The following is a 15,441-nucleotide window of genomic DNA, read 5'->3' as shown; positions in this document are numbered from 1 at the left end:
ATCTTGTCAAAGATCTACTTGCAGTGATGGAGAAGCTAGGCCAAAGGCTATCATCTCTATCGAATACTTTAAAAAAAGTGGGCATCAACGCATTTCCATTAGACAGCTAATGATAACTTTTCAATCATCTCTGGCTTCAGAAAAAGTGCTAGAGAACTGAATGCCAAATAATATTTATCATTGTTTAAAAACAGAAAGGAAGAGATAAACCAAGCTACAGAAGGTTAGTTAGCTTAACTTTGGTGGTAACCTTAATGCAGAAGACATGATAATGAAGTCTGCATAACACACAAAAGTTGACGATGCGTTAGACAAAGAGGATGGAAGTTCTAGAGTGCAGAATGATGTGTATAGCCTGGTCAGGTGGACAGAAATATGGCAAATGGGATTCTATGCGTTGAAGTGCAATAATTCAGGTAAGATGGAATGAAGTGAATGTGATATACAATAAATAGAAACATAGAAAACCTACAGCACAATACAGGCACTTCGGCCCACAAAATAGTGCCGAACATGTCCCTACCTTAGAAATTACTAGGGGTACTGTTACGCCTGTGCCCCTCCCCCTCCTTTCTGAGAATCGCAAGATTGCTTTTAAGTCAGGGCAGGAGACCCAGGAAATGAGAGAGAGACGTTTGGGATGTCCTGGCCCCCAGCGATACAAAGTAACGGAAAAGGTCATTGTCTCTTGGAGACGGAATTGTGTATTGAATACTGTACTTCATGGAAGCCCTCAGGCAACGTGGGCTGGTTGGGGGGGATGACATCATTCCACCCTGAGTGACATCTGAGACCCCGTGAGTGGGGATAAAAGAGGGTCTGGGGAACAGCCCCTTTAGACGCACCAGAAGAAACGCTAGAACTCCTGTAACAGTGTAATAACGAAAGCCGGTGGAAAAGCCCACCTGTGTCCTTTTCCATTTGCCTCCGAATTGGTGGGTCTTGCCACGGAAGAATGGCTTTAGCTAACCCAAAGGAACAATCAGCCCCCACCAACTCTTGAAGGATTGACATCATAAAAGTTTAAACCCTCTCTCTTGACTCCAACCAAAGGCTGCAGCCTGCAGCTTGAATGAACTAAAGTGACTCTTATATTTCCATCAGACAATACATTATCCCCTAGACAACGATAGAGCTATTTCTTATTGATTATTATACCCGCGCTTTTAGATTTAGTATTGACGACGTATATTATCTATATGTTTGCATTGATATTATTTTTGTGTATTTTTATCAATAAATACTGTTAAAAATAGTACCATCAGACTTCAACGGACCTCTCTAACTTTGCTGGTAAGTGACCCAGTTACAGGGTACGTAACAGTACCCAGAGTCCTCCATTTTTCTAATCTCTATGTACCTTTCAGTCTCTACCCATTCTAATCTCTGCGTAAAAAACTTACCCGACATCTCCTCTGTACTTAACTTCCAAGCACCTTAAACCTGTGCCCCCTTGTGGCAGCCATTTCAGCCCTGGGAAAAAGCCTCTGACTATCCACACAATCAATGCCTCTCATCATCTTATACATCTCTAACAGGTCATCTCTCATCCCCTGTCGCTCCAAGGAGAAAAGGCCGAGTTCACTCAACCTATTCTAATAAGGCATGCTCCCCAATCCGGGCAACATCCTTGTGTATCTCCTTTGCACCCTTTCTATGGCTTCCACAACCTTCCTGTGACTAAAACTGAGCACAGTTTTAGTCGACCAAAACTGAGCACAGTACTCCAAGTGGGGTCTGACCAGGGTCCTATATAGCTGCGACATTACCTCTTGGTTCTTAAATTCAATTCACTGTACGCCTTCTTAACCACAGAGTCAACATGCACAGCTGCTTTGAGCGTCCTATGGACTGGGACCCCCAGATCCTCCACACTGCGGAAAGTCTTACCAATAATACTATATTCTGCCATCATACTTGACCTACCAAAATGAACCACTTCACACTTATCTGGGTTGAATTCCATCTGCCACTTCTCAGCACAGTTTGCATCCTATCAATGTCCAGCTGTAACCTCTGACAGCCCTCCACACTATCCACAACACCCCCAACCTTTGTGTCATCAGCAAACTTACTAATCCATCCCTCCACTTCCTCATCCAGGTTGTTTATAAAAATCATGAAGAGCAAGGATCCCAGAACAGATCCCTGAGGCACACCACTGGTCACCGACCTCCATGCAGAATATGACCTGTCTACAACCACTCTTTGCCTTCTGTGGGCAAGCCAGTTCTCGATCCACAAAGCAATGTCCCCTTGGATCCCATGCCTCCTTACTTTCTCAATAAGCTTTGCATGGGGTACCTTATCAAATGCCTTGCTGAAATCCATATACACTACATCTACTGCTCTTCCTTCATCAATGTGTTTAGTCACATCCTCAAAAAATTCAATCCAGCTTGTAAGGCACGAACTGCCCTCGACAAAGCCACGCTGACTATTCCTAATCATACTATACCACTCCAAATATTCATAAATACCACCTCTCACAATCTTCTCCATCAACTTATCAACCACTGAAGTAAGATTCACTGGTGTATAATTTCCTGGACTACCTCTACTCCCTTTCTTGAATAAGGGAACAACATCTGCAACCCTCTAATCCTCTGCAACCTCGCCCATCCTCATTAATGATTGAAAGATCATCAACAGAGGCTCAGCAATCTCCTCCCTTGCCTCCCACAGTAGCCTGGGGTACATTTCATCTGGTCCCGGCCACTTATCCAACTTGATGCTTTCCAAAAGCTCCACCACATCCTCTTTCTTAATATCTACATGCTCAAGATTTTCAGTCTGCTGCAGGTCATCACTACAGTCACCAAGATCCTTTTCCACAGTGAATACTTAAGTATTAATTAATTACCTCTGCTATTTCCTCCGGTTCCTTACACACTTTCCCACTGTCACACTTGATAGGTCCTATTCTTTCACGTCTTATTCTCTTGGATGTACATATATCAAAAGTTGAGCACAAATAAAGCAACCTTTATCCACTTTTAAGCAATTGTTTAGAACAAATAAATTAAAAGTCAGACAGGTAGTTAAGGTGGTTCAAAATAAAAACAAGAGAATGGGAGGTTACACTGGAATTGCATGGTTCAATTTAATATCAGAGAATGTATACAGTATACAACTTGAAATTCTTACTCTTCGCAGACATCCACAAAACAAAAACAACTTCCAAAGAATGAATGACAGAAAAATGTTAGAACCCCAAATTCCCCAATTTGTCCCTTATTGGGACAAACTCTTGACCTCTTCTAACAAAGACAAGGACTATTCACAGATGGTAACAGCGCCTGCAGATTTCCTTCCAAATCATACATCATTCTGACTTTGGGCAAGCTGGGATCTGTCTACATCCAGTTGTGGGGTCACTAACAAATGCACACCCAGCAGCAAAAAAGTCCGATAGCCTGCGCCCTGTGGCCACTCCAGCAACACCGTGTAAGCACAAACTGTCAGCAATGTCTTCCGTGACAGATTCCTTTCCAGTTGCTGGTCTGTGTGGGAAGATCAGGACAACAAAGTAACTGGAAACAGAGCAGACAGTGCTTAGTTGTACCGTCTCTTACCATTCAAATATTACAGTCAATGTTACAGAGGCTGCCTGTGGGACCCACTCTACAGGGACAGACAGATCACAGCAGCAGACCTGGATCTTGGGATCAATGTAACTTGATGGTGGTTTTCAACACCCTTGAGGCATACTGAATGTGCTTTGGCACCAAATTGTAACGAACAAACAGCAAAACATTTCCATGCTAAAGTTTATATGATGCACGCCTAGAAGTAGCTTCAGGTAGTGGTGTTTCCTTAAACATACTTAACTTGTCCTTCTGTAAGCAAAAGTCACACAATTTTTTAAAGAAATGTTCTTCAAGAAACCTTAGTGAGTTGTAGCTGTTTATACGCTGATAATGCATACTACGATCATTGTACTAGTAGAAAGAATGAATTACCAGAGTGCTAGTCATGTGAAGTTTTGTGTAACATTGATGCTTACCCAGTCCATATTACAAAAGAGGGTTGAACTTTAGCACCCTTCATGAAGTTAAAAGCAGATTGGATAAGATTATATGGTGAATCACACAAATAGTCTCCATAAGGTCCTGCGTGCTTTGCCGGGTATCCCTTTGACGAAAAGCAGACTTTGGTAGGATCAGGTGTCAGATGATAGGTAGGATCCAAATGCAAGTCAGTCACATGCCAGAATTCACCTAATAGAAAAAAAAAGGCAAAAAGATGTTTGTCACAGAAAGGTCTGTGCCTGTTAAGCCCAATCAAACATGTATATGTCAAGCAACAGTATTATTTCACGTGCAAATTTCCTTAGATTTGCTGACTAATGCTCGCATTACTGCTGGACCTTTTTGAACTACCACTGTCAATGCCTTGGCAAAAACCAATTGTTTCCTTATTGTAAATATTGATTACATTGCAGTTCGTTCTTATCCTCCACGCATTAGCCCCTCTAAAATTATACCCTGTGCTTTTTTATATGGGTGGTGGGGTAGAGATACTTCTCTATCAAAGGAGGCATAAGATGCTCCTTCCCTCCGCTAGACTGCAGGTCACCCTTGGGCAAGGTGTAGCACCTACTTAGCCCCTCCTCCCGGGTTCTGCATTGTTCAAAATTAGCTCTACATATCTATAATAGCACCTGGATGATTAAAAATAAATTATGTTCAAATCCTTTAAAATACAACCAAAAGAGAAATGACAGATGATTCAATGAAGTTGCCAAAATCATTCTGCTACATGAGCTGTGAAAATCTATGAAATTATTTGATCTGAAACCCAAATACAACTGTGTTATGTGCAAGTGGATATCACAACTGTAAGAAATAAAATTACACTTACATTGAAAAAGTTGCCCATTTGTCCCTATTTGCATTACCATTCATCAAGATCATGGTTCACCTTACACCACACATTATGTTTTCTTGACCTATCCCTTGATTCCTACAATTTCCTGAAAGCTCATCCCTCTCCACTGATCTCCCTCCTTATGCCTGCAATTGTGATAGGCGGTGTACCGGCCCCTACACCACCACTCAGGACCACTTCACCTGTGTGTCTATCAGGGGCATTTATTGTACTTGGTGCTCTGAGTGCGGCCTCCTCCACTTGGATGAAACCCTGAGCAAACTGCGGGATCACTTTGTCAAGCATCTTTTCTCTGTCCGCTGTAACACCCAGGATCTCCCATTCCCACACCAATATGTCTGTCCATAGTCTACTCTACAGCCATAATGAGGCCAAACACAGCTTAGGGGAGCAATAACCTAATTGTATAAAGATCAATGTCTAACTTCTGACAACTCCCCCTTTCTTTGTTCTCTTCCTTTACCCCTTCTCTTCTCCTCCTCCACCCTCATGACCTGCCCATCACCTCCTAGTTTCCCGTCACCTACTGTTTATTCTACAATCCAGTATCCTCTCCTATTAGATCCCTTCTTCTTTAGCCCTTTACCTCTTCCACCTACCTCCCAGCTTATCACATTATCTACCTCCCCCAACCACCCACCTTTCCCCTCTAACTTTCTCTCACCTATCACCTGCCAGCTTGTGTTCCTCCCTGTCTACCCCCCTTGTTACTCTGGCTTTGTTACCCTTCATTTCCACTCCCACCTCCACCTGAAATATCGATTTTTTACTCCCATCCATTGATGCTGCCTAACTTGCTGAGTTCCTCCAGCATTGTGTGTGTATTGCTGCAAGCTATCGATCTTTGTGTTGAAGTCAAAGGCCAAGTATCCATAATCTACCAGAGTACATAATTATGAAGATTCATCACTATTGCAAAGCAGTGATTTTTCTTTATTCAATTCTAAATAGCTTACCCCAAAAAACAGCTTAACTTTAAACATTAAAGCACTTAGTTACGTGAAGTGTACATAAAGCTACTTATTCACCTGAGAAGATAATTGAGAGCATTGAAATACTGAAGCTAAATATTTGCAAACCAGTGAGCTTCCAATGTTATCATATAAGTCAACATCAGGAAAAGTGCAAAGTTCAGAACTTCATGAACAGTACACAAACTATGACCCAACTAGTTAGCTTTCTTGAGTGAAAGGAAAGGAGTTAGAATAAGCTTCGTCAGATCTCACTGGCTCTAAATCATATTCGATTAATAAAAAAGTAGATGAAGTTACTTAACTAAAAACTTGCAGAGGGATTTGGACAAGCTGGAAAAATGGGCTGACAAGTGGCAGATGGAGTTTAATGCAGAAAAGTGTGAGGTATTGCACTTTGGAAGGACAAACCAAGGTAGAATATATATTAGGTAAACGGTAGGACACTGAGGGATCTGGGAATACAGATACATAATTCCCTAAAAGTGGCATCACAGGTAGATAGGGTCATGAAGACAGCTTTTGGCACATTGAGTATAAGAGTTGGAATGTTATGGTGAGGTTGTAAAGACATTGGTGAGGCCGTATTTGGAGTACTGTGTGCAGTTCTCGTCAACTAATTACACGGAGGATATTAATAAGGTTGAAAGAGTGCAGAGAAGGTTTACAAGGATGTTGCCAGGACTTGAGAAACTGAGTTACAGAGAAAGGTTGAATAGGTTAGGACTTTATTCCCTGGAGCATAGAAGAATGAGGGGAGATTTGATAGAGGTATATAAAATTATGATGGGTATAGATAGAGTGTATGCAAGCAGGCTTTTTCCACTGAGGCTAGGGGAGAAAAAAAAACCAGAGGATATGGGTTAAGGGTGAAAAAGGAAAAGTTTAACGGGAACATTAGGAGGAGCTTCTTCACACAGAGAGTGGTGGGAGTGTGGAATGAGCTGCCAGATGAAGTGGTGAATGCGGGCTCACTTTTAACATTTAAGAAAAACTTGGACAGATACATGGATGAGAGGTGTATGGAGGGATATGGTCCAGGTGCAGGTCAGTGGGACCTGGCAGAAAAATGGCCAAGAAGGGCCAAAAGGCCTGTTTCCGTGCTGTAATGCTCCATGGTTCTAAAAGCGGAATCCAAAACTGATTGTTACCCATTACTTAGTCTGTTACCCACAGGCCACCTCTCCAAGTATAGGCCCAGATTCTTCATAGAATATAATGAGGGTTTCTACTTTTAGAATCATTTCAAGATCATCAAGTCCAAGATCCTTACCATCCTCAGAAAAAATTATTTTTCTCATCTCCTATCATTTAAGAACTGAGCCAGAAAGGGCAGCATGGCAGTGTAGTGGTTAGGACAGCACTTTAAACTACCAGCAACCTGGTTCAATTCCCACTGCTGCCTGTAAGGAGTTTGTAAGTTCTCTCCATGACCATGACCAAAACTGTATGGTTTGGTACAGTCCAAACCATACCAGTTGGTAGGTTAATTGCTCATTGTATACTGTCCCATGAGTAGACTAGGTTTAAATCAGGGGATTTCTGGGCAGCAAAGCTCGAAGCGCTGGAACAGCCTATTCCTTCTTGTATCTCAGTAAATAAAAGACTAAGCTGCAGGATCTTCAAAGCGGCTTGGTAGTTCAGATTCAGAATTGGCTTGCACATAGAAGACAGAAGGTGGTGGAAGAGTGTCCTATTGACGCAGAAAGTAGTGCTGGGACTTCTGTTGTTGGTGATATAAATAAATACTTGGATGAAAATGAAAATGGGTGAGTTAGTAAGTTTGCCAACAACACAAAGTTTGATCAATTTATGAATAGTGTTGAGAGCTATCAAACGATATAGCAGAATATAGATTAGACATGGATATGGGCAGATAGATGGCAGATGAAGTTTAATCTGAGTATGTATAAGGCAGTCCTAATACTTGAGTAAAGGGTCCTGGAAGTCCTTGTGCAGAGCATCCTGAAGGTTACCTTGCAGGTTGAGTTGGTGGTGAGGAAGGCAAATACAATGTTGGCATTCATTTCAGGAGGTCTTGAAGATCAGGGATGTAATGCTGAGGCTTTACAAGGCACTGGTGAGGCCTCACTTTGAGTAGTGTGAACCGTTTTGGGCTCCTCATCTAAGAAAAGATGTGCTGGTATTGGAGAGGGTCCAGAGGAGGTTCACAAGGATGATTCCGGGAACGTATCATACGAGGGATGTTTGTTGGCTCTGGGTCTACTCTCACTGGAATTTAGAAGCATAGGGGGAATCTCACTGGAACTTTTTGAATGTTGAAAGGCCGAGACAGAGTAGATGTTGAAAGGATGCTTCCCATGGTGGGGGAATCCAGGATGGGGTGGGGGAGGGGGGGGGAGTCCAGGACAAGAGGGGAGTCCATTTAAAACAGAGCTGTGGAGTAATTTCTTTAGACAGAGGGTGGTGAATATGTGGAATTTGTTACCACAGGCAGCTGCGGAGGCCAGGTCATTGGGCGTAGTTAAGGCAGAGCTTGATAGGTTCTTGATTGGACACAGCATCAAAGGTCACAAGGAGAAAGATCAGCCATGATTAAATGACACAGCAGACTCAATGGGCCAAACAGCCTAATTCTGCTCCTATGTCTTATAGTCTGATGGTCTTAAAGCATACAGTTAATGGCAGGATACTTAACAATGCAAATGAATAAAGGGATCTTGGGGTGGGGGGGGGGGGGGGTCCAAGTACATAGCTTACTCAAATTAGCCACGTAAGTGGATTGGGTTGTAAAAAAAAGGGTGTATGACATTTTTGTCTGCATTGGTCGAGGCCTGGAATCTAAGAGTCAGTTAGTAGTGTTGCAGCCACATCAAATTTCAAATTTTGGCTAGGCTGCACTTGCTGTAATGTGTGTAGTTCTGGTGCCCCACTGCAGAACATGGAGGCTTTGGAAAAGATGCAAAAGAGATTTATCAGAATGCTCTTGGAATTAGTGTATGAGGTGTACAGAGAGTTTGGACAAACTTGGGTTGTTTTCTCTGGAGCATCAGAGGCTGAGGGGAGACCTGATACATTTATAATACTATGATAGGGATAGCCGTGGTAGACGGTCAGAATCCCTTTTCCAGGGTAGAAATGTCAAGTACTAGAGGACATCCATTTAAGGCAGCAGTCCATGGATTCCTTGCGTAATGGTATTGGTCCATGACATTAAGAAAAAGGTTGGGAACCCCTGACTTAATTGAGAGGGAAAAAGTTAAAGGAGGTGTGTGGGGCAAGTTATTTTCTCCCTTATGCAGAGAGTGGCAAGTACCTGAGGGTAATAGTGGAAAGATATATGAGGCTTTTAGATGGACACATGAATATGCAGAGAATGTAGAGATTGTGGATCATGTTCAGGCAGAAGTGTTGGTTTAATTTGGCATCACACTCAACACAGATATGGTGGGCTAAAGGGCCTGTTCATGTGCTTACTGTTCTGTGTTCTCAAAGGACCCCCGACCAACCATCTTCAACATTCAATGGTATTGTCACAGAGACTCCACCACCAATGAGGATTGACTAGAAATTCAAATTAAAGCAGCCACACGATCAGGTCAGAGACTGCAATTAACAGCTCACCTCCAGACACGCTGATGTCTATTTACCACCAGTAAGGCACGCACAGAGAATGCAACAAAACATACTACGTCTGCCTGAATGAATGTAGCTCCAAAACTCAACCCCAAAAAACAACATAAATACTTTATTCCTCCGTAACTAGCAATGGTTTCTTAGATATAGCCACTCCCAAACCCATGATCCCTACCAACATGAACACTGGCTACATTGAAATAGCATCTTCACGTGGTTCTCCAAGTCACATACCATGCAGCTTGGAAAAGAATCATCAGGGCTCATTTGTATTTTAATAGGATACCAATGCTTAATACAAACTCAAAGATTCAGTAACATTATAATCCATTTTTTTTATCAAAAAGCCCAAATTATGTATGTGCCCTGCATCTTCTCAATCAGTGCACATCATTTTGCCTGTTGTACAGATACAAATTAGGAACAGAAGACCATCTAGTCCTGGGAGCCTATGCTGCCATTCAATAATATCATTACTGATTGATCATAATTGATTAATGACTCCCACCATTTAGGCCAGACTGTCTTCTTGCTACCACCACCTGGCAAAAGGTATAAGGGGCTTTAGGTCCCACACCACCGGGTTCAAACAGTTATTACCCTACAAACATGAATAACTTCACTCACCTCAATAATGAAGTGATTTCACAACCTACAGACTCACTTTCAAGGACTTCACAACTCATGTTCTCAGTATTACTTAGTTATTTTTGTATTTGCATAATTTCCTTTCTTTTGCACATTCCTGGTCAGTCTTCATGTACAGTTTTTCATAAATTCTAGAACATAGAAATCTACAGCACATTATAGGCCCTTCGGCCCACAATGTTGTGCCGACCATGTAACCTACTCTAAAAACTGCCTAGAATTACCCTACTGCATAGTCCTCTGTTTTTCTAAGCTCCAAGTACCTATCCAAGAGGCTCTTAAAAGACCTTATTATATCCGTTTCTACCACTGTCGCCAGCAGTGCATTACACACATCCACCACTGTCTGTGAAAAACTTACCCGACATCTTCTCTGTACTTACTTCCAAGCACCTTAAAGCTACGTCCCCTTGTGTTAGCCATTTCATCCTTGCGAAAAAGCCTCTGGCTAACAACCAGATCAATGCCCCTCATCATCTTATATACCTGTATGAGGTCATCCCCATCCTCCATTGTGCCAAGGAGAAAAGGCCAAGTACATTCAACCTATTCTAACAAGGCACGCTCTCCAATTCTTGTAAATCTCCTCTGCACTCTCTCTATAGTATCTACATCCTTCCTGCAGTGCGGTGACCAGAACCGAACACAGTATGCCAAGAGGGGTCTGACCAAGGACTTATATAGATGTAACATCTTCTCATGGCACCTGAACTTACTCTCTTGGCTGATGAATGCCAACACACCATATGCCTTAACAACACTGTCAAACTGCGCCACAGCTTTGAGTATCCTATGGACACAGACCCCAAGATCTCTTTGATCCTCTACATTGCCAAGAATTTTACCATTAATACTATATTCTGTCTTCAAATTTGACCTACCAAAATGAACTCTTTCACACTTATCTGGGTTGAACTCTCTGTCACTTCTCAGCCCAGTTCAGCATCCTATCGATGTCCTGCTGCGACCTCTGACAACCCTCCAGACTATCCACAACACTCCCAACCTTCATGTCATGAGCAAACTTCATTAACCTATCCTTCTACTTTGTCATTTAAAAACTTACAAAGAGAAGTGGTCTCAGACCAGATCCCTGCAGAATGCCACTGGTCACTTTCCTCCATGCAGAATATGGCCCATCTAAAACCACACTTTGCATTCTGTGGGCAAGCCAATTCTAGATCCTCAAAGCAATGTCTCCTTGGAACCCATGCCTCCTTACTTTATGAATCAGCCTTGCACGGGGAAATTATCAAATGCCTTACTGCTATCCACTTACACCACATCCACTGCTCTACCTTTATCAATGTGTTGACTAAGTCATGCTGACCATCCCTAATCAGATTACATCTGTCCAAATGCTCATAAATCATGCCTCTCAGGATCTTCTCCAACAACTTGCCCACCACTGAAGTAAGACTCACTGGTCTATAATTACCTGGGTTATCTTTACTCCCTATCTTGAACAAGGGAACATTTGCAAACCTTCAATCCTCTGGGCCATCTCCCATCCCTATTGATGATGCAAAGATCATCACCCACAGGATAAACAATCTCCTCCCTCACCTCCCACAGTAGCCTGGGGAGTATCGTGTCTGGTCCCAGGGACTTATCTAACTTAGTGCTTTTCAAAAGCTCCAGCACATCCTCTTTTTTAATGTCGATGTGCTCAAGCATTTCATGCAAAATTCTATTGTATTTGTTTCCTTTCCTGTAAATTCCCACAAGAAAATGAATGTTGAGGTAGTAATATGGTGACACACCTACTTTGACAATATATTTACTTCGAATTGGCAAACCTCAATTCAACATTCTTGCCTACTCTCCATAATCTTTTAGCTCCTTATTTAATGAGATTCTTCCACTGCCACTTTACCAACATTAAAGTGCTTAAGTTCCATAACTCTGTGGGCAAGTTTCAAAGCCTTATGATCCTCAAAGATAAAAAGACAAACACCCCTTACCTCTGTCCTAAACACTGTACCTTAGATTTAAATTCATGTACAAAAGAAGTATTTTCTACACATCCAAGCTGCAAAGAGCCATCAAGAATGTATTTCTTTCTATCAGCTTCTCTGTTGTTCCTCTCTACTCTAATGGGTACAGGTAGTTTCTGCAGATTTTTCACATAATACAGGCTGCTCATTTGACATAACAGTCTTGTAAACCTCTGAACTATTTTGAAATGTCTATATCCTTCCTTGAGTTGGACCAACATTGTGTACAACACTCCAAGTATGGTCTCGCTAAGGCACTGTATAAAAAAGCATTTTCTACTACTATTGTATTCAACCCCCTCCACAGTAAGTGATAACATTCTGTTAGCTTCCCTAATAAATTTCTGTGCTTGTCTACAAGCACTTTGCAAATCAGGACAACATCAGGACCTCTGCATCTCTAAATCTTACCATACCTTCACCGTTTAGACAATGGGTCTTGTTACTTTTCCTGTGAATATGCACAATTTTGCAGAAGGCTCTCCTCTTGCAGCACCCCAACCATCACACCATTCCTCAAGTATGATACTTCCATTATGCGACCCACCACACTGCAATACTACAGAGGAATTTCATTGGAAACTAGATAGAGTGCATGTGGAGAGGTTGTTTTCTATAGTGGGGGAAGTCTAGGACCAAGACGACATAGCCTCAGATTATTGGGACGTCCATTTAGAATGCAAATAAGTTGGAATTTCTTTAGCCAGAGTGTGGTGAATCTGTGGAATTCATTGCCACAAGCAGGTGTAGAGGCCAAGTTTTTAAGTATATTTAAGGTAGAGTTTGACAGGTTTTTGATTAGTCAGGGTGCAAGAGGTTACAGGGAGAAGGCAGGAGAATGGAGTTGAGAGGGAAATGGATTAGCCGGATGAGATGGCAGAGTGGAGTCGATGGACAGAATGGCCTAAGTCTGTTCCTATGTCTCATGGCCTTATAACATGTAAGTCACATTGTGTGAAACTGCAGGGTCTTCAGAAAAGCTGTTTTTGTACAGTTCTTAGCCATGACAGGCATACATAATTAAACAAACTAGGTAAACAAGTTTGCAGTCTTACCAAGAAGGAATTAAACTCTCATAAATAGCAAAAACATAACCAAGCTGTACAGTTGTAAATATTTTTTCACACTACTGATATCCAATTGCCATACTTAATTACTTTCCCAAACTGAGATTTAGTTGTTTAATTTTTATGCTGTCTTTCACCACTCCCCAATCTTGAGCAAAAATATTTAAGAAACAAATGAAGTGGTTTAATTGTGACTTGTACTTATGCTTTCAATGACGGTTGGCAACTTTTATCAAGTCCGCAATCCATCCAAGTCCATTGTTATTTTATCAAGTTAGAAAGAAACATATTACTGCTAAAAAATAAAGTCTGATAGTCAACTTCACTCTTTATGCTTCCTGTTGAATAAGCTTCATTCTATTCTGTTAATGCTGAGGTGATCAATACGCTGCAGGATCAAAGAGCTCATTGTACAAGCAGATGTTAAGCTTTTAGCTAGAGAAATGTACTCATTATCAGAGAACACTTACTTCACTGGAGGTCATTCTGTCCATCACGTTGATTCTCCAGATTTTCCACATAATACAAGCTGCTCAATTGACATTACAGTTTCTGAACATTCCAGTAATGAATCATTGTGATGATAGTAGACACTAATTTTTCATCTAAGAAGCAAGTCCATCCACTCACTTGGTGAAAGAATCTTTCCTCATCTCTCATTTGATCCTTTTACTACTCAATAAGTCTATGCTCCCCATTTTGACCCTTCTATTAAGCCCTTCCACTTCATCTAGACTTTGTAATTTTATACTGCTCAGTTAAGACCTTTGTCTCCCACTGTTTCAAAGAAAATTACTTTGCTCTATCCAACTATTCCTCTTTGCTACAACTTTCCAGCTCTGGCTGCATTCTCAACTCTCCTTAGCATCTGCTCTGCTCTAGTACAAACATACCCTTCCTGCAATGCAGTGACCAGAACTGGACACACAGTCCACACTGGAGTTTGACTGGTGTTGCATTCACTTCAAGAAAAAATATTCCCTCCTCTTACATTCCGTGTCTCCGTTATGCTGGAAAGGTTCCCAAGTTTCTTAATCCACCTTACTAAGCTGCCCTGCTACTTAAAAGGATTTCTCCAAGGTCCCTTTGCACAGATCCCTCAATATCCTGATATTTTTACATGAATCCCTTCACCTTGTAACCCTCTCACTTTTCAAATTTCATCTGCGACTTCCTGCCCAACTCACTAGACACCCTATACCTTCCCAAATCCTTCCTTCCTCTGTCAATAATACATTTTTTTGCATCTGCTCAGATTTTTTATTATTATTTTTTATCATCTACTCAAAATCATGCCCATGCTAACAAGCAAGTATCCACTGATACTAATCCCATTTTATCTTCTAAATAGCTCTGTTGTCTTGAAGTGCACAACCATTTCAGCTTTAACCAGGGTTCTCAAAGCATTCTATGCTACTCACTGTGTAAAAACTCCTGTAACTTCCCTTATAAGGAAAGCGCTCATATTCAAAATCAGCAACCAGACAGAACAGTCTTTTCTAACAAAATCATTCATAGGTTAAAAACACCAGAAGGACATCTCCAAAGTGTCCGGTAATTGCATTAATCTGAGTATTTCCTCATAACTACTGCTTCTCATGCCTAGTTTCACACTGGTGATACAATGTACACTTTTTTTCAAGGCTCACAATACGTTGCACAACTTTGGCCATCTTCAGCGAGTGTGCCACTTATGAAAAGAGTTTGAAAGCAAATAAAATACGCATGGAAGTAATATGATGAAAGCATATCTAAGAACATGAGTGTGAACAGGTGCTTTATTGAAAAATTCTAATTTTCCAAGGAACACTGCCCAATATTGAATCAAAGTTCATGCCTTCAATATCATGATTTCATGGTGAATTGTGTTTTTTTTCTGATATTTACTCCTTTAGTCACTAATTTAAAGTGGGAGAACAGCTTATTCATAGCAAGCTCCTCATGTCTGATAGTCTGTTGGTGTATATTTATTTATATATATATATATATTTATATTTATTTCATACAGTCTGAAAGGGTGAATATTCAGCATATTCTAATATCACTGTCTCAACACATTTCTCCTCTGTGTCAACATAGTATATCTGTAGTGCAGCCTATTTTAAGGAGTCACAAGAAAAGTACAGCACAGAAACAGGCCCTTCAGCCCATCTAGTCTGTGCCAAACTATTTAAACTGCCCAGTCCCATCAATCTGATAACCACAGAGTTCATTAAGAATTGCTATATGGGGGTAGGGGGCAGTAACCAAACATAATTTGAATTTGGACTT

General features: G+C 41.3%; 1 protein-coding gene across 1 annotated transcript in view; it reads right to left on the bottom strand.

Moving 5' to 3' along the window:
• Positions 1–15,441, bottom strand: part of smpdl3a (sphingomyelin phosphodiesterase acid like 3A) — a 53,673-nt gene that overhangs the window by 37,054 nt on the left and 1,178 nt on the right. Inside the window, exon 2 of the mRNA XM_059981493.1 lies at positions 4,007–4,220. Coding sequence (XP_059837476.1) covers positions 4,007–4,220 — 214 coding nt within the window. The remainder of the gene's footprint in view (positions 1–4,006; positions 4,221–15,441) is intronic.

The sequence above is a fragment of the Hypanus sabinus genome, chromosome 10, assembly GCF_030144855.1.
Source record: "Hypanus sabinus isolate sHypSab1 chromosome 10, sHypSab1.hap1, whole genome shotgun sequence".
NCBI lineage: Eukaryota > Metazoa > Chordata > Chondrichthyes > Myliobatiformes > Dasyatidae > Hypanus > Hypanus sabinus.
This window is presented reverse-complemented; position numbering and strand designations above follow the sequence as displayed.